At 62.8% G+C, this 18,880-nt stretch overlaps 3 protein-coding genes across 3 annotated transcripts in view; 2 read left to right on the forward strand and 1 right to left on the reverse strand.

Moving 5' to 3' along the window:
- Positions 1-170: 170 nt before the first annotated feature.
- Positions 171-562, forward strand: MNEG_1766 (hypothetical protein; the record flags this gene model as incomplete). Its single annotated transcript, XM_014049753.1, has 2 exons — positions 171-284; positions 482-562. The coding sequence occupies 2 exons, from the start codon at positions 171-173 to the stop codon at positions 560-562; spliced, it is 195 nt and encodes a 64-aa protein (XP_013905207.1).
- A 648-nt stretch (positions 563-1,210) lies between these two features.
- Positions 1,211-10,186, forward strand: MNEG_1767 (Golgi apparatus protein; the record flags this gene model as incomplete). Its single annotated transcript, XM_014049754.1, has 19 exons — positions 1,211-1,406; positions 1,532-1,732; positions 1,933-2,017; positions 2,405-2,465; positions 2,670-2,780; positions 3,143-3,205; positions 3,523-3,632; positions 4,289-4,403; positions 5,041-5,187; positions 5,466-5,549; positions 6,263-6,411; positions 6,775-6,862; positions 7,101-7,220; positions 7,546-7,654; positions 7,905-8,032; positions 8,261-8,455; positions 8,965-9,075; positions 9,395-9,496; positions 9,791-10,186. The coding sequence occupies 19 exons, from the start codon at positions 1,211-1,213 to the stop codon at positions 10,184-10,186; spliced, it is 2,571 nt and encodes an 856-aa protein (XP_013905208.1).
- A 511-nt stretch (positions 10,187-10,697) lies between these two features.
- MNEG_1768 (hypothetical protein) overlaps positions 10,698-18,880 on the reverse strand; it is a gene marked incomplete at both ends in the record, with an annotated part of 10,270 nt that continues 2,087 nt past the window's right edge. Inside the window, 15 exons of the mRNA XM_014049755.1 lie at positions 10,698-10,894; positions 11,061-11,226; positions 11,501-11,680; positions 11,949-12,163; positions 12,463-12,794; positions 12,989-13,062; positions 13,414-13,509; positions 13,846-14,307; positions 14,621-15,254; positions 15,556-15,884; positions 16,603-16,800; positions 17,388-17,508; positions 17,720-17,779; positions 18,011-18,096; positions 18,411-18,591. Of these exons, the coding sequence (XP_013905209.1) occupies positions 10,698-10,894; positions 11,061-11,226; positions 11,501-11,680; positions 11,949-12,163; positions 12,463-12,794; positions 12,989-13,062; positions 13,414-13,509; positions 13,846-14,307; positions 14,621-15,254; positions 15,556-15,884; positions 16,603-16,800; positions 17,388-17,508; positions 17,720-17,779; positions 18,011-18,096; positions 18,411-18,591 (3,331 nt within the window). The remainder of the gene's footprint in view (positions 10,895-11,060; positions 11,227-11,500; positions 11,681-11,948; positions 12,164-12,462; positions 12,795-12,988; positions 13,063-13,413; positions 13,510-13,845; positions 14,308-14,620; positions 15,255-15,555; positions 15,885-16,602; positions 16,801-17,387; positions 17,509-17,719; positions 17,780-18,010; positions 18,097-18,410; positions 18,592-18,880) is intronic.

An 18,880-nucleotide genomic window follows, 5' to 3' on the forward strand; every position in this document is an offset into this window, starting at 1 on the left:
CAGCACGGGTGGGGTCCTGTTGCGGGGGTGCGACGTGGAGGTACCGGGCTTCAGAGTGCCGGCCGGCTGTGTGGACTGTCCACGGCTGCTTGGGGCCCGCGGACTACGCGCTGTTGGGGGATGCACGCAGCAGGCCCGCTGCATGCGGCGGCACTCATGGTGATGCTGCGATGACGCCATCCGCTGACTCCTACGACTGCCTGCCTTCGCATCGCCCACGGCAGGTGTGCGTGTCGACCACCAACCGGAACTTCCCCGGCCGCATGGGGCACAAGGAGGGCCAGGTGCGCACACACAGGGCCAGGGCCGCCGCGGCAGCGCCTCGCACGCAGAGGGTGCCATGCGCTCTCCGAGCTGGCCGGGGCGCTGCAGCTGGAGGACTTGTTCTCAACTCGTGCTGTCGAGCGCATACCTTGCAAATCCCCCTTCTCCCAACGACTGACTCGTCCGCGGCCATGCTCGCCGTTGCTGCCCCCCCCAGATCTACCTGGCGTCTCCCTTCACCGCCGCAGCCAGCGCGCTCGCAGGCCGGGTGTGCGACCCCCGCGACTACTTGCAGTGAGGGGCGCGGCGCGCTGCTTCGGCGCGCTGCTTGCGCTCGGGTGTGCGCTGTGTGTAAAGGTACTGGAATTTTCTGTGGCCGATGGGGTGCGCGTGTCTAAGAGTGCGCGCGTGCTTTGCCGCTACTTTGTAAATGGATCATAGCAAAGGTTTCACTTTGGAGGAAGCGCCGGCTTGGTTCTTGCACGCTTGTTAGTCGTGCACTGGGCTGACCGGCAACAGTTTGTGATCCGCCTCTGCAGTCCAGGGCAGACCGCGTCCGATCAACGCCTGTTCATTCTGAGCTGTTGAACTGTTGTGGCATAAGATCAGGTTGGGCTAAAAGAAAAACGGAAACTTCTGTGCCCGCGCTGGGCTAATGCCCGGGACAGCGGCAGGGTCACGAGCGTGTGCAGCGGGCAGTCAGAGTGTGTCACGAGTCCGCACTCCGGTGCCGCACCGGGGCTGTTCAGACCAGGTTCAGCCCGAGTTGGTTCACGAGCAAACGGCCCCTATAATTTACCAGCATGATGCCATGCTCTGCTGGACATAAGGCACAGGCCAGACCGTTCTCAGACTGTGCACCCGCTCCCCACCAGCCCGCGGGCCCAGGCAGCCGTTGACTGGTAGGATGGATCGCACAGCCGGCAGACGATTAACCTCGTCGAGAATGGTGGTGCTGCTGGCGCTGCTGCTGGTCGCGGGAGGCAGTGCAGCGGAGAGCAGCAGTGCACCTGCTGCTTCCAACGCAACGACAGCTTCAGCCCCCAAGCTCAAGGCCATGAAGCAGCAGCTCAAGTCTAAAATAATACCTACAGCTGGGGAGGCGGAACTCCCGAACGGCATCGGGGATGTGCTGCCTTCGGGTGGGTGCCGTATGGGGCACTTCTCACGGGAAGCATGCTGTGCCTGTGCATGGCGTCTATGGCCTCTCATCACTCCGTAGGTGATGATGGCAGGTCTCACACCTCCATGTCGCCTTGCCGCGCAGGGGCCTGCAAGCCCGACGCGGCGGCGTTCTGCAAGGACCTGAAGGCTGGCGACGGGAGGTTGGCCGCGTGCCTCAGCAAGCGGCTGCAGGCGGAGAAGAAGGGCAACGTGGCGGGCCGCATGGTGTCCTCGGGCTGCATGGAGGATGTGGCCAAGTACAAGATCGCTCGCAGCCAGAACATCAACAAGGACCCTGCGCTCGGTAAGTGCAGGGTGGGCCGCATCGCTTCACGGGCCTTGGGCAGCAGCGTCGCGCGTGCCGCTGTACAAGCCTGCTGAAATCAGCTGCAGCGGATGGCGCTGCGGGGTCGTGGCGGCGCATCGAGGTCCTGCGGTAAGCGCCAGCCTTGGACGCGCGACAACGGCGTAATCATTCGATCCCATTGCACGCGCCGCGCACAGCGCGGGCCTGCAAGGATGATGTGGCGAAGGTCTGCCAGTCTTCCTCTGACACTTCGACCCCTGGAAGCGTCGTGGCATGCCTCAGGTGCGTTCCGAGGGGCAGCAACAGCCGGAGCAAGGCGTGCGGCCGGCGCCCTTGGCGATAGAGCAGCAGTCAACGGCACACGAAAGCAGGTTTTGGGGCGCCGACTTGCTCCTGGAGGCTGGCTGACGGCTGCAGCTGGGCGAACACGACAGGCGGAACAAAAGCTGCTCCGCCTGCCGCGAGCGCGCTTGCTTGCAGTGGTTATTCTGCGGCCGCAGGGTTTGGCTCGGGGGCCGAAGGCATACCAATGCGGCGTTCAAGCCGAGGCAGCATGGCACTTACAAAAATACGCACTGGCAGTTCATTCCAGCTCTACTGGCAGCCTTGCCCGGGGGTCTGACTGCCTTGAACGGCCTTCCTGGTGCTGGTGCCCCGCGTGTATTGCAGGACAAACAGCCGCAAGCTGTCGCCCTCCTGCCAGAAGGAGGTGCTGCGGACGCAGCTCGAGGTGGGCATGCGGCCGGCGCTGGGCCGACCGAGGTCGCCCATGATCACCCCGCAGCCTGTGGAATCGCTATTGGCTGTTGCAGAGCAGCACTGGCGCACAAGGGCATTGCACACCTGCCAAGTGCCAACCCCTTGCATGGCTCTGTGCCCGCCCCTGACCCTGCGCACGCACCACAACCCCAACCCCTCCTGTGCGCCCCTCAAGGCCGCGAACGACTACCGCTTCGACGCGCGGCTGTTTGCCACCTGCGACGCGGCGGTGCGGGAGCACTGCGCCAACGTGGACCCGGGGGATGGGCGCGAGCTGGACTGCCTGGTGGGTTTGCGCGACCTATCTGGGGCGCGGGAGGGGTTTTAACAGCGTGAAGGGGACGTCGGTGGGGTTGATGGCCTGCCTGGGACGCGGGTGGGTTGGAAGGTCATTTCCAGGTCATTTCAACTGCGCCAGCATCTAGCGTGGACGGGAGAGTTTTGAGGGGCAGCGCGTGTGTGATGGCAGCAGGACCACCGCTGGCGCCTCAGCACAGCGTGCGGGGCGGCGCAGCGCAACAGCTGCCGCAGGGCACGTGGACGGGCAGCTGCTGCCCGGGTGCTGAAGCGGAGGAGGTTCGCGGAAGCAGGCGGGCCAATGCACCCAGGGCCTGCATCCTCCTGTGGCCGACTCGTCGCGTGCCGCAGGCGGACAACAGCAAGCAGCTGGGATGGGCGTGCCTCGAGGAGGTCATGCGCTTCCAAAAGGAGGTGCGTTTGTCACGGTTTGGACCGGCCGTAAGAGTCGCAGACTTGGCGTGCCGCAGCGGCGCCCCGGCGTCCATGTGTCCATGTGCGGCTGCATGAGAGGGGGGACGGGGGCGGAGCTGCAGGGGCCGGCAGCCGCCCCAACGGCGGGCGGCCCCTTGTGCATGGCAGACGCGCTCTTGTTGACGGGCTGTTCGCCAGCCAGTAGCCGCATGCAAGCTGGCTCAAGCCTTCACCCAGCTGCAAGTGTGCCAGTCATTGCGTCAGACACACACACGTGCGTGCACACATACACACACACACACACACACACCCCAAAGGCCTCTGACGACATCCGCCTGAGCTTGCGACTGTTCAAGCGCTGCGTCAACGACCAAAAGAAGTTTTGCAAGGACGTGGAGCCCGGGCACATGCGCGTGCAGGTGGGCGGGTGGGTAGCATAAGGTGTGCAAAGCAAGGGGCTCGGAGTTGTAGGTGCAATTTGGCAGGTCGGGCGCGATGGCACCGTGGGAGTGTGTGCAGACAGTGCAGTCTGACACCGAGACACACACACGTACATGCACACGAGCGCGCACGCACACACTTACACACACGCACACCCACACACACACACACAATCAGGTGTGCACACACATACTCACACATTCTCACACACACACCTACCCCACATCACACACACACACTTATGTATCTGCAAAACACTACACGTGCCACACCAGGAGTGCCTAGAGGACTCAATGGATGAGGCGGGGTTCAGCCCAGGCTGCAAGAAGGACCTCGAGACAGTCATTGCCAAGAGAGTCTCGGATTTCAGGTACGGAGCAGCGTCTGGAGAGCGATTGGAGAGCGGTTGAGGGCCGGTTGCAGGGCGGTCGGAGGGCGGTTGGAGGGCGGTGGGGGCCCGTCAGGCTGGAGTTTCTGTGAGGGTGGGGGCCACTTCGCCTGCGCCCGAGCCCGCACATTTCACAGGCTTGGCAAATGTGGGCTTTTGCGGCAGCCTCACGATTTCGATTTCCCCCAAAAGCATATCGCACCGCGCCTCATCGCCACCCCTGACCGCCGCCCCTGCCCGCCGCCACGGCCCAGGCTCGACACTGGCATGCAGGAGGCGTGCGAGCAGGACCTCCAGACCACCTGCTCCACCACTGCTGACGACCTCAAGGACGAGAAGAAGCGCCAGACAGCCATTAACTGCCTGCAGGTGGGCGCAGCGTGAGGTTTGCACGAGGACGGCTGTCACGACGAGAAGTGGCGCTTCATGGTATTGCCGCCACGCGTGTTGGTGTCTGGGGCTGGCGGCCGGCTTTTGAGGCGTGCGGGATTGGGCCCTGGGGGGGCCCGGTTGTGAGGAGGGCGGCTGGCCTGTCTTTGCGGCAAGCCTGGGGTTGTTTGATGTGACCCGATTGGATGCTTGGCCTATTGGCAGCCCAAACACTTTTTGAAGCGGCAGTCTGACCACTGGTTGGACTGAGCAATCCGTCCACTTTGTGGAATGGCAGTCCGACTACTGGGCAGACCGGCAGTCCAACCACTCGGCTGCCTGGCGATCTGGGCACACGCTTAAATATCGCCCTCTCTCGCGCTGCTCGCCTCTGCTTCCTTCAAAAAGCACCCCCACACTGATGCATGCTCATGCACACACGCGCGCACACACACACTCACACTCTTTCACACGCACGCTGTTATACACACACTCTCTTACACACATTCACACCAACATTATCGCATTCGCTCATCGTTGCTCTTACGATTGCAGTTGCTCTTACAAGCACATACGCCCACTCAGCTCAACCCCCCTCCCGCCCCTCAAACCCACGCGACCACAACCCCCTCCCCAGACCTTCAAGGACGAGCTCAAGTCCCAGGAATGCCGCGACAAGGTCCACCGCAAGATGAAGCGCGCCGCCAGGGACATTCGCTTCGACGACGTCCTGGCCAACGCGTGTGTGGAGGACCGCAAGACGTTCTGCAACGACGTCCAGCCGGTGGGTTTGCACAGCCCCGCACGCGCCCGCCTTGTGACGATGACACGCCTTGTGATAGTGATGTGTAAGGCGCAGCGGCGGGGCCGGCGTGAGCGCGTACATGCGATCTTTCAGTGCGACACGGCGGCCGATGAGGACCTGGTGTTCCGACGCTCGTGCCGCCGCATGACATACGGGCTGTCTGATCTTCCCATCTCCTCAGTGTATTTGACTTCTCCTCGATCTCGGCCGCTTTGGTCACCCGCCTTCCACGTCCGCGTGCGCGTCGTCGCCCCCAGGGTTCCGCGCGCGTCATCAGGTGCCTCCAGGAGAACCGCGGCGTCCTGTCGAAGCAGTGCACGGCGGCGCTGTTTGACCATGAGGTGCGCGTGGGGGGGGGATTTTGTTTTGGCTTTGTTTGACCACGAGGTTCGTTTGTGTGTGTGTGCGCGCGCGCGCGCGTGCGTGTGTTTGTGTGTGTGTGTGCATGCGTGTGCGTGTGTGTGTTACTGTATGTGTGCGTGTGTGTGGGGGGGGGATTGTGTGGCGGCGCTGTTTGACCAAGAGGTGCGGTGAAAGGGAGCGTTGGGGGGTGGGGGTAATAAGATACATTTTGAGGGCGTTTTTGGGGGGGTTGGGGGGGTGTTTTTGGGGGGCCGGAGCTTGCACCTGGAGAAGGAGGAGCCTCCTGCCGTGCCTGGAAGCTGGCCGAGTACGTGGCTTTCGCCTGTTTCAAAGCCCTTGTCATTGCGAAGTTTCGAGGTCGATGCTTCGCGGCCAAGCTCGCATTGACACTGAAAGCTCAGCCGCACAGCCGCGGCTAGGCATGCGCATGCGCATGCGAGGGGTCGGCAGCTGCGACAACGTCCCTTGGCAGCCGGGTCGAACCCTGATGGCGTCGCTTAGACGCAGGCGTTCCCACAGTCGTCCCCACCGCCTCCAGACCCTCATACCAGGGCAGCCGACAAAACCTTGTCCTAGGCAACGTATATCTTGGCAGCACAACCGTGCTGCACCGCCCCTCCAACGCACCCACCACCCAACACACACATATACACACACACACGCTCACGCACACACACACACACACTAACAGGTCAAGATGGCGGAGGACATCGACTTCAAGTACCCAATGCGCAAGGCCTGCGCCTGGGAGGTCTCCACCTTTTGCCCCAACGTGCCGCACGGCCACGCGCGCGTGATCCGCTGCCTGCAGAGCAAGCTGGATCACGAGGACATGAGCAAGTGGGTTCAGGTTGTTTGGTTGAATCTGGGACCGGTTTTCAGGGGGAGTTTGAAGTGGGGGTTGCTTGTGCGGTGCGGAGGAGCAGGTGTCTGGTGGCCCCGTGCGCAGGGGCTGCTGGTGCATGCAACCCATGAGAGGCGGCGGCGGGCTGCCGGCCGCGCCCGACCGGCCTTGCGCGGCCAGCGTCGGCGCGGCGCCAGCCCTGCAATGCGCCGACTGTTTGCCGCAGCCTGCTCCTCGGCTGAGTCCCCAGGGTATGCAATCTTCCACCCCAAAACCCAAGCACCATTATTGTTTTTGCCAGAAACCAGCTATGTGCGGGGCTTGTTGAGCCTTTAACTCCTTGCATTACATCATCCCAGGGAGTGCAAAGATGAGGTGAACCGCGGTTTGAACCGCGCGGCGACGGACTACCGCCTCAACTGGCGGCTTAACCACGCCTGCGAGCAGGTGTGCGCGCGGCGGGCTCCCGCATCTGCCTCACTGCCTTTTTCGGCCACATTTGGACGTGAATTAAAGGGCCGAGGGCCTAGTGGGGCCTAATTCTTTGCCATGGATTCAGCCGCAACTATGCGCGCACGACGCTGAAGGATGCACGCGCGCCGCGGCCGCCTTATTTGTGTGCCTGTCTTTCTCATCGCGCCCCCTCCCCCACCCCAACACACACACACATACACACACCCTGCAGGACATCACCGCACTGTGCTCTGGCCTGTGCTCCACGAGCAGCAGCCAGCCCTGCGGTGGCGTCGTGCTGCACTGCCTCTCAGAAAAGCAGGACAACATCACCAGCCAGGCCTGCCAGGAGGTGCGGCCGGCGGCGGCACACTCGCGCTCCATCACCTCACCTGCACGCCTTGAACACGGGCCCGCCTCGCCTGTAGCTGGGCGTTGAGCTTGCAGGCTAGGCACGGTCGCTCAGCTGCCCTCTTGGGATGCCCATCCTGCGCTTCCAGGGCGGTTGCTCAGCGGCCCACACTGCCAGGATGAATGCGACAAGTTCTTCTGCAAATCATCATCATGCCGGGCTGTTGTACCCCAATAGCCTCACACAACCACACGACACCATCACGCCTTCAAACGAGCGACGGCGCCCGTTCAACAGACCCCAACCAACCCCTCGACCGCGGCAGGAGATATTCTACTACCAGCTGATGGAGGTCAGCGACTTCAGGAATGACGTCATCCTGGCCGAGGCCTGCAGGCAGGACGTGGAGAAGTACTGCAAAGACGTGGAGCCGGGTGAGCAGGAATCTGGTTACATCCTGAATGTTCATGGCACGCGATCGACCGTGTCCCGTGCCGCATGAGTTGCATTTGCACGGACGCGTGGGGCTGATGCACTGGGACCCGCCACATGAGCGCGACATGCCGAATGCAACCGCGCTTTGTTGCGAGCAAGCGCGGCATGCACCGTCCAGCCGCCTCACGCCCGCTCACGACCCCCCCGCGCCCTGAACGCATCGCCGCGCACCCCTCCCGCGGCCTGCAGGCGAGGGCCGGGTGCATGCGTGCCTGCGCCACCAGCTGAACTTCATCAGCGAGGCCTGCCGGGCGGAGGAGAACAAGCTGGCGGCCGTGGAGTACCGGGACATCCGGCTGAGGCCAAAGCTGGCCAAGGTTTGTGGGCGGGGGGTGAATGAGGCCACAGCTGGCCAAGGTGGGGCGTGAAAGGGGGTGCGATTGCTGTGCACCTTGTCTCTGCTTGTTTGGCATTCTGGGATGGCATTTGGGCATTGACACTGCACTCGAAGCTGATTCGGTCTGCATGCACGCACACACACACACACACACACACACACACACACACACACACACTCATCTTCGTTCGTGCGTGTGCACACACAGGTTTGCAGCGAGGAGCGCAGCGTCTTCTGCCGCGACGTGCGCCCCGGCAGGGCGCGCGTCATCAAGTGCCTCATGGAGGCAATGGGCAAGCCGAATTTCGGCGCCGACTGCCGAGAGGAGCTGCACGCCAGGTCCGAGGTTGTGAAGAACGACTACAGGTTTGATTCCGGCATCATGGACAGCTGCGCCGACGAGGTGAGCGCTTTTTGGCTGCTTTTCTGAGTTGGAGGGGTGGCTTTGGGGTCCTCTTGAATTGCGGGCGAGTGGGGTGGTCTATTGGCTGCATTTGGGCATATGTGTGGCAAGCGTGTAGGTTTCAAGTTTTCAGTGGCTTGCTGGCCGGCTGCGTGCGCCCTGGGGATGGAGGGTCGTGGGGGATGCTGGCGTGCCGTTGGCGTCCCAGGCGTCAGGTGGGGGCGCTGTTTTCAGGTGGCTAGGGCCCGGGTGGGCGTCGTACGCAGCCACACGGGACGCCTAGGGCTGCGTTTATGGGCGGCCGCTCGTGCAGGTCGTTCTGCGTTGCGCTGCATAATGTCGAGTTCGCTTCTGGCAGGTCTCCAGATACATCACCTTGAGCCGCTCTTTTTTGTTCTTCCAAACACATAACCATGCATGCACTGCCCCTGCGCAGAAGCTCTCACCTTCAGGGCACCAACCGCCCCCAACCACCGCCAACCGCTGCCAACCGCCGCCCTGCCCCCCAGGTGGACCATCTCTGTGAGGAGGCCAAGACCAAGCTGCGCGGCACAGCCGCGGTGCTCAAGTGCCTCATCCAGAAGTTCGATGAGGCAAACAACATGTGCCAGGCAGGTTGCGTCAGCCCCGGACCAACTTCCACCGGCCCTAGTTGAATCCGCCTGCACCTGCCTAGCAGGAAACGGCGTTGCGGAGCGCCAACAGCAGGGGAAGACTGCCCCTGCGCCCCTGGGGCTCTCCCACGCCGATGTTCGGCAATTTCTTTGAAACGGCCCTGTGCTCGTCCGTGATGGTGTTGTTGCATGAGCGCCCCTTCGCTCTCTTTCCGGCAGCTGCCAATCTTCCAAGACTGGCATACCCTGCGCCCGGCCGTCCCCCTAAACACACACACACACACACACACACACACACAAACACGCATGCGTGCACCACCCGCAGGCTGAGTTGAGCCGTGCCGTGCGGTTCGCCCTGTGGGACTACGCCTCAGGGTCCCCCCTCACCACTGTGTGCGACGCCGACGTCCAGGGCTTCTGCCCCAAGGTGGGGGCTGATATGTTGATTGGGATGTGTTTGTGTGTGTGTGTGTGTGTGTGTGTGTGTGTGTGTGTGTGGTTGTCTGGACGTGGATGTGGGAGTGTTGTCGTGTGTGCACGGGTTTTGGGGGGGGGGGTTGCGGCTGGCGCCCCTGCGCCCGTAGTTACGAGCGCCATCCCGCTCGCGCCTCCATGCGTGTCTCTAGTGTGCCGCTCCACCACGCTCCCGCCCGTCATGTCAACAACAACTGGAACACTCACGTGAGCGCGCCCCCCACCCTCCCCGCGCCCCCGGCGCCAGAGCACCGCCACCCGCCCCGGCGGCGTGTTCACGATCGGCGTCGCCGGCCACTGCCTCAGCAAGGCGCTGGTCGAGGGCAAGCCCCTCGCGCCGCAATGCAAGGCACTGGTGCTGGTCGCGGCCCCCAAGGACAGCCGGGTATACCTGCGCTATCCAGAGTCGGCAAACGCGTTGGTGGCGCGGCTCGCAGACATGCAGCGCGCAGCAGGGCTCGAGGGGGTGCTTGTGGACCCCTATAAGCGGCAGGGCAGCGCGGTCACGGTCACGGGCTGGGTGGCGCTGGTGTGCCTCGCGAGCATCGGGGTCGTGGCGGTGGCGGCGCTGGTGATCGTGTACCGGCGGGTAGCGGGGATCGACAAGGCGCACACGCAGTATGTCAAGAGCGGGGACGCCTGAACGATACCCGCGGCGCGCGCCGCGGCCTGCTTGTTTGCTGTGGGGCGCCTGGGCGCCCCCGCCCAGGTCGTCCGTTTGTTTGGGATGTTGTACATCTTTGGTTTTGAGGCAGGTGGTTTGGTTCTTGTCATCCAGCTCTCTTCCTTTGGGTTCTGTGCTCATCGTTTTCATCCCTACTTATCCCTATGAATAGTAATCACCAGACCCATGTGCCATTCCAAGGCCGACGGACGGTTTTTTATCAAGCACAGCTGCAGCGGCTAGCTGGAATTTCCTTTCTCATTGAGTCCTCTTTCAACATCACCCGAGTGGATCAACTCACAGAAGCTTTAAGGAAGTCGCATCATGGCGCATTTGACAAGGAAGCAAGCGATGAAAACAATCACAGCATCACTGATGAACAATTATGTGTTTGTCACATGAATGTGTGGTCACCCACATAAACTCAACTCCAGTGCTTGAAGGTGTTCGGATACCAGCAGTTGTCCATCAAGCAGTCAACTGCAGTGCTTCAAGGCGCATATGGCAGCGCCTCTGACTGCACAAACCCGCGGCCACCTTGGCAGTGGCCCGCCGCCACCCCCATGTGCACGAGGCCAGCCAGCGCCCCCAGCAGTGGCGCGTTGTAGTGCAGCCCCACGCGGCTCTGGGGGCTGGACCTGTCGTCCGAAAATGCGTCCCGCGCGTCGGGGCCGACCACTAGGGCGCCTGCGCGTGCAGCATCAAAGCCGGTGTGCAGCATCAAAGCCGGTACACTGTCAAAAGTGTTGAGCATAAAAGCTTCTACCCCAAGATCAGACAGAAGGCCATACCTTGCAGCAATAATCCAACGTCCACGCCCTTCACCACCGACCCCTGCGGATGACTGACACACCTGTCAATGCGTGCGGATTCGGCTCTGGAGCCGCGATGTTGCAGGGTGCGCCGCCGCTGTCTGGGCAGGCGGCCAGGCGGTGCTGGGGGCGCGTGGGCGGCGCCGTTCCAACCCCGGCGATGAAGGAGCGCTCAGGGCCCGTGGATCCGCCAAGGATATAGGTGATCTGACAGGTGACAACGGCAGGCAAGAAAGCGGCGGCGGACTGTGTTGAGCAGTGCCAAACCGGCACGCCGCTTTGGGGCTGGCTGTGAGTAGCACAACCTCTTGTGCACATGCATGCAAGCAACCAATAAACCTGGTAAGCGTGGCAGGCAGTTCAAGCAACGCGGGCAAGCGTTAATGCTATGCATGCTTGGTTCACCGCAGTGCACCAACGCCCGAGTTGCAAGCGACTGCATTTGACTGCATTCGCTTTGCTGGAGGGGGTCTGACATTACCTGTCCGTGGGCAAAGCACCGCACGTTCGTCTGCAGCCGCTGCTCCAGCTCGAGGCCCTCCGCACCGCCTCGCGCGGCCAGCAGCGCCAGCATCGCCTGCCCCGCGGCGCTGGGCAGCGGTTCGGGCCCCATCCAGCGCAGCCCGCGCGGCGTCAACTGCGTCACGTCTGCAAACTCGTTCTGCGGCGCATGCAAGGAGGCGTTTTGTGTGCTTTGGCAGCAGGCAGGCGGCAGGATGGCACAAACGGCCGCATAGCTGCTCAGGTTGCTGAGCACTGGACATGTGACCGCTCAAACTGCTCATGGACAGCCCAACAGAATGCACTTCCTGAACCACACTGTTGCATCGCCGCCCCGCTTCGATGAGACATGCCCCTCGACGTGGGCCGTCCCATACCCTAAAACCGAAACCCTAAACCCTGGATCTGCCAATATCGGGTGCGCCCACCTTTCCCAGCATCCAGCCGCGGAGCAGCAGCAATATTGGTCGCTGGAAATCACGTCGCTCCGCCCGCGGCACTGCACCCGCGAGCAGCACGGCAGCGCCGAAGGCGGGCCCGCTGTCATAGCTCGTGGAGTAGTATGCGGCGCTGCCCCAGGCGGCCTCACGCTGCCAGTGGAGTTTCAGGGAGGCCTGCGCATCAGCCAGGTGTTCAGGGTCCCCTGCGGATTGTCATTTGGGGGGGGGCACACAGGAATGCGCAATCAAATCTGTGTGTTTTCCAGTACAATGCTAAGAGGGGTGGCCGGCAGAGGCTCAGACACCTCGATGGCACTTTTGAGGCCACCGCCAGCAACACAGGCGGGAGCAAACGAGAACAGCTAGCACCAAGCACCCACCCGACAGTCAGGCCTGACCATGCGTGTGGAATGGAATGGACACCACGCTCTTGGCCTGGCCTTGTTTGCTGGCTCAGTCTTTCCCCCTTGTCTCCGTCGTCCACCCCCCTGCAAACCCTCACCAGTTGCCTTGTACAACCAGGCCGACGCCCATGCCAGGTCATCGTCCACGCTGGAAGACGGGTAGGCGCCTCTGACACCACTGCCGCCGCCGCCGCCGGCCCCAGCAGACGGCCCGCCCGCCGAGCAGTCCAGGACGGCGCAGTACGTCGCGTTGCTGCGCACGCGCAGCTGCCGCGCGAGGGCGAGCAGCTGCCCAGCGCGCGCGAGGGTGCGGGCGGCGTAAACAGGGTCGCTTGGGCGCAGCGCAACGGAGGCGGCAGCGAGGGCCGCGGCGGCGGACGCAGCAACTTCGGCGCCGCCGAGGCTTGAATTGCTTATTCTGTAGGGCGGCCTGCATTTCAAGAGGATGAGGATGGGGCTGGTTCAGCAAATCATACAGTCTGCTCTTCGTGTGTAAAGGACGTGTGTTGAATTGGGGACAGGGGAGCAGTGAGGGATGGGGGCGTGCGCCAAGGCAGCATGCGGCGCAAGCAAAGCGGTCCGAAACTCTTTGTGTTAGCTTTGCCCTGTGCTGAGGCGGCCCACCTGTTGCCTGGGCGGTTGTCCAGTCCGCCCCAGCTGCTGTTTGTGCCGACTGCATAGTCTGCAGGGTCTCCTACCTGTGCGGCAGCCACATTGCATGGCGGCAGGCACCAGCAGTGCAGCGGCAGCAATCAGCGGCAGACAGATCAGTGATGCAACCAGCAGGCCAACCGTGCTTTTGCGCACAGCGAGAGGGCAGCCCGAACCAACTGCTTGGGCCATGACTCCAGCCACACAGTGCAGGTTTGACTGAAGTTGCACAAGGGCCCCAAACACACTTCCTTCCCTGGCACTGCAAGCCCGCCCACCACACCCCCAACCAAGACTCCATCACTCCCATCCCCGCAACAGATTTCTGCGCCTGCCCCGAATTCATTACCGACCCGCCCTTCGGCAAAGCAGAGGTGCTGCCAATTATTTTCACCCACCTGCACCACCAGGGTCCCTTGGTTGGGGTCGTGGCAGGCCATGAGGTAGTCAACCCCGAAACGCAGGGTGGACTCCACTCGGAGCGTGATGCCCGCCTGCAAGTGTTGGGTGGCAAAGGGGGGGGGGGGAGGCCGGGGAGCTGTGCATTGAGTGAGTGACTGTTGCAGTGAGAGCCTCAACGTCATCATATGCGTGAGACCTTGGTGCATCGACCTGGACAGCGACTCCAGAATCCCAACGCAGATGACGAAATTTGCGGCAAAACCCTGGCGCCTCCCAACGGCTCTGCGATCTTGCACCCGCAAAAACTCCACTTGCGAAACCCCTGCTAGCCCGCAACCGAACCCGCACGGTACCAACGCCGACATTCACCATCCGCTCACACTCGCACCCACACCCGCACCCCAAGCCAGTCCCTGCCCACAACCCACTTTTTGGTAGCCGCGTGGGAACTCCACCAGGCCCCACGCTATCAGCGCGACCGCCCACGCCTGCGGCAGCGTGGACTTGATGAACGTCGCGCCGTCAGAGTAGAAGCCGCCAGGAACGACGTCCCCCAAGCCGCCGTCGGACGGCAGTACCGCGTCCAGCCAGGGGTAGGCGGCCGCAGCCTCAAGGGGCAGGGGCCCGGCGGCGCGCATGGCGTCAAGGAAGCCGGCGACGGGCGGCATGGCGGCGGTTAGGCTGTAGAAGTTCGGAATGAGCAGCCACAGGCAGACAACCGCCGCGGCCGCCAGCAGGGCGCTGGCGGCGTGCGCGGCGGCGACGGCCCAGCGGAGGGGGCGGCCGCGCGAGCAGATGTAGACGAAGAAGAGCGCAGGGGGGAGGGCGTTGTAGGCGGCCCAGCAGAGCGCCAGGAGCTGGAAGGCGTCGAGGTGGCCCGCGGCTAGGGCCTGGGGATGCGCATGGGCGGGGATTCAAGGGGATGCCTCAGTACAACCGCGGGCACAGCGAAGAAATGGATTTCAATGGATGACATCCAAGACGGGGGGATGTTTCAGGAAGGGCTACTAACTTTTGCAGATGGCTTTCAAGGGTTCAGAGAAAAGTGAATGACAAGCTAGGCAGCTGAGCTGTCACATCCTTGCCGCTGCTCTGTGCAAGCAGCCAGAACGCCACCTGTCTGCCACTCCCCAGCCTCCCGCAGCCAGCGCCTCCACGCCACACCCTACTCCGTCCCCAGGACTTCCAGCACCCGCAACCCACCTGCAGGAGCGTCTCGGCCCTCCAGGCGTTCAGCGCGCCGCCCGGCCGTGCCGCCTGGTACGCGCCGGCGACCAGCGCAAACACGCTGACCGCCAGGCTCGTCAGGAGCCACCAGGGGTCCAGCACGCCGCCCATCGTGTCCAGATTTGCCCGCAGCCAGGCAAAGCGTCCCTGCTTGCCGTGTGCTCCACCGTCCTCCGAGCCGCCGTGGGGCGCCCCGTCGCCCCGGAAGAGAGTGGACGTTGTCGCGCCCTTGTCGACTGCAACGGTCACCTGGCGCGCGGTGACGACGCAGGAGCCGTCGGGGCCAACGGTCGACCCAGCAGCGCGCAGCGCCGCCGTCGCGGTCCTTGCAGTTCCAAATCGCGGGGACGGCAGGAGTCCCGCCATCCCGCCGCCGCCCGGCGGCCACGCGGGCGCCGGTGGGTCCGTCCCACTCTGGCCGCCGCGGCGGCGCAGGGTCAGGGTCCTGGTGGCGCCGTGGACCGCGCGGCCGAGGAGGGTGCCGGCCGCCACGCTAAAGGCGCGCAGGCGCTCGAGGGCGTCTTGGATGACCAGCCGGGCCACTCCCGGGGGTGGCGCCTTCTTGTCTGTTGCCTTGAATCCAGAACGACCCTTGAGGCCCATCTGGGAGCTGCAACGTTGGCATAGCATTTAGGGCCGCGCGCAGAGCTCCTTTAGCGGCCGCTCACTTTTGCGAGGTCATGGCAGGGGCCGGCGGGCGAGCTGATGCAGCATTGACGCGCAGAGAACATCCTCTTGCTACCTCACAAGCCTGAGCTAATCGCATCCTGTGCCTAGAGTGAGGGGTACACGGGCCTGCGAGCCCCTGCAAGCAGCACAGTGGCTTGTACCAGCGGTCAAGATTTGAATCTAGATCTGAGCCTGGCCACAGGGTTGCAGCACGCAAGCAACCAAGCCACTCCCTAACTCACAGGAGGGTGTTGACGATTGCCTTAAGGAAGGTGAAGCATAGGACGTGGTTCGACACCGCCGCCAGCCACATGGACCGCATCTGCCCCGGCTCCCTGCAGAAGCCGGTGAGAAGCTGCCCCGTCACCAGGTGCAGCATGCTCGCGGCCGCAAAGTGGACGCTGAAGGTGCAGGGGTGCAGGCCCAGGACGAGGGAGTTGAATGGGATGAGGCCAAATATGACGGATGTGGCCACGTTTGCGAAGTATGACCAGGTGCCGTTGGTGTAGAGCAGGCGATGGAGGGGGGACAGCCCGCGGCGAAACAGTGGGCAGCGGCGGCTGAACAGCACCTGCGAGGGATGAATGTGGGGTACAGCAAGGTCCGTGTGCGTGTGTTTGGGATTTGGAGGACGGTGGTACTGCGTAATACCCTCAAAGATTTACTGCACAGCACTCCCGACACAACGTAGCCTCTGCACTGTCGATAAGAAGCGGCTTTGGCCTTCACAAGTTGTTGCGACACAAGTGCAACACGAACAGCTGGAGCCCCGCCCAAGCACTCCATCAGACAGGAGACGCCCAGATGCCGCCCGTGCTGCGCTGCTCAGCTGCGTCCCCCCTCTCCATGTGCACCTGCATGTGCCCTTTGCACCATCGGGAGCGCTGCCTGAATATGTTGCGCGCCTCCTCAGGCGCCTCCCCGACTGCCAGGTACTCAGGCAGGTAGCGCCCACTGAACCCAGCAGCTTTCAGCTCCATGGAGAGGGCGTAATCTAGCAGTGAATAGTTGATGATTTGCGGCGTAGGTTACGACGTGGGCAAGGAGCGCATTGCTGTTCTGGGGTCAATGGCGAGGGAGGGACGACAGGTGCACGGCTGCCTGCTGATGGCGCGTCAGGGTGCATCAGGAGCTTGGCTCCGCCCCTCCTGAGCCACCCGCATGCGCTTGTCTCTCAAGAAGAATCCATCGAGCTCAGACAGAGACAATACAAACACGCGTCTGTGCTTCCAGGGGAAAACTACCACCCAACTTGCCGAGGTTGCCGCCCCCATCCCGCCCCTGCGCACCCTCGTGCACCCGGGCCCGCTAGTGCCCACGTTGTCTCCCCACCCACCCTCAGTGATTGTGTACTCTGGAAACCAGCCCACCGCCGCCAGGGCAGCCGCGCGGATGCAGAAGTTGGTGCCAGTGCAGGCGACGTAGCCAAGCGCGTCGCAGCCCGGCAGAACTAGCTCCCAGAACTGCGCGTTGGAGTTGTTGAACACCTGCCGGCGCGGTTGATTGCGCGCTATTGGGCCAATGTAACCATGTGATCGATGCTGGATCAAGGGGCAGCGCGGTTGGCACGCGAGGGTACGTCGAATCCTCAATGGCGGCAAGGCGGCGGCGGCAAGACGGCTGGCAGCCTGCGTGAGTGGTGTTGCCAGGGGGGTCGGCACCCACGTCTGTGTCGGTTGGCGCATTGGTGAAGGCCTGGGGTGTGAGGCAGAGCGCCACCTGGTCATCCCAGAGCACCTCCAGTACCTGGACGGCCGGGGTTGGCATGGGAGGGAGGGGCGGCAAAAGCGGTGAAAGTCATGGCAAGCAAGCAGGGCAACGCAAGGCCTGCAGCGACTTGCACTGGGCACGCAGCTTTGGCCTTGAACCCTGATCCCTTGAGAGCAACCAGCCGCCAGGATCCACCCTGGCCCTGCTGTCGACGTCATTTGATGATAAGAATTTGAGTTTGATACCCAATCTCAGCTGCACAACCACATGCGAAATTGATAGGACAGACTGGGCCCAAGTATGCACCTGCCTTGCAAAAGAAGTTGCGTTTTGCCACCATGTCGGCGTCAAAAACCACGACCACTTCGGACTGGGGGATGTCGGCCGCAGCGCGCCCCTCGAAGATCACGTTGCGCAGAGCGTTGTTGAGGTTGGCGCTCTTGCCGTTGATCTCCCCCTGGGCGCGCTCGCGGCCAGTGATGTACCTGGAAAGGCAACAGGGGCGTGGAGAGTGCGAGCAGGAGGCGTGCTGGTGAGTCAGTCAATCAGCATGTTTCAAGCGCCTCAAATCACCTGCGCCCTGCATCTTTTTGCACGCTAATATCATGCACATCCCCCTTGACGTGGATTTGCGAATTGTGTCGCATCATACTCTTGAGTCCCTGGCAAGCCCGCCCCGACGCGGGCCAAGCGCACCGCGCCTCCGGCCCCAGCGCAGCCACCAGCTCCTCTTTTTGCGGGTCCTTCCCGTCATCGCTGCGGCCGCAGGACGAGGGAAGGATCATGTGCAGACAATGCGAGCAAGGGGGTGGAGGTCGCGCGGAGCGATGAGAGGCGGAAGGTGCTGGCGGCAGGCCAAACAACACAGAATTCCGCAGCACAAGTACGATGCGGCAATCTCGAGCACAAGCAAACCTCGATGGTGAGTGCTCAATATTTGTCATTATTGCTTGCCCCGACACATCGCATTGTCCTGTTCCCCCTCACCAAAGGTACACCGTGCGGCGGCAGCCGGGGGGCAGGTGCGCGTCCAAGGCACCCTTCAGGGTAGCCGCCACAGTGGCTACGCTCTCCTGTGAGTTCAGGGGCACGCCATCAGAGGGCGGACGCGCCAATGGTGAGAAGTGCGGGAGTCGGGCAGTCAAAATCACAACAAGCTCAGGTGTCCCAAGGGTGTGCAAATGGGGATGTGTTGACAGATGCTGGTGGCTGGGCCAGGAGTCTTGTTCGCCATTGCTGGTGTGGGGATGGGATTTGGAGCAAGAGCGTGTTTGTTGGACAGTGCATGATGAGCATCAAAACCAGGCCAAGGGGGGTGCACATCAGTGAGTGCGGTCAAAGGTTTTGAATCATGACAGACAATACCGCCTCATGCACTATTATTCACCTTGTAGCATGGCACAAGGACATGCACCGAAAAGTGCTTCTCTGGTGGCAGCAGCCAGCGGCCGTTGTCCGGCGGCAGCCCCGGGGTGTGCGCGCTGGCGGTGTGCAGGACCAGCAGCAGGCCGTAGGGCAGCACCGCAGTGACGCCCACCAGCTCGACGGCCAGCACCAGCCAGCCATACCTGCCGGGAGGGGCGGGACAATTGTAGCTTGGACCATTGCGGGGCAAGGTTCAGGTCAGAGCAGCTGAGGTGGCTGAAGTTAAGGGTGTTTCACCGCTAGGTGCCAGCATGCACGCAGGATCGCACACATGCACGCACAGGCATACACGTACAAATACACGCAAGCGCACGCACGCACACACGCACGCACACACACGTGCGCATGCACGCATGCACGCATGCACGCACCCACGTATGCGCACGCACACGCACGCACGCGCGCGCGCACACACACACACACACACACACG

Source organism: Monoraphidium neglectum (genome assembly GCF_000611645.1).
Source record: "Monoraphidium neglectum strain SAG 48.87 unplaced genomic scaffold scaffold00184, whole genome shotgun sequence".
Taxonomy (NCBI): Eukaryota; Viridiplantae; Chlorophyta; class Chlorophyceae; order Sphaeropleales; family Selenastraceae; genus Monoraphidium; species Monoraphidium neglectum.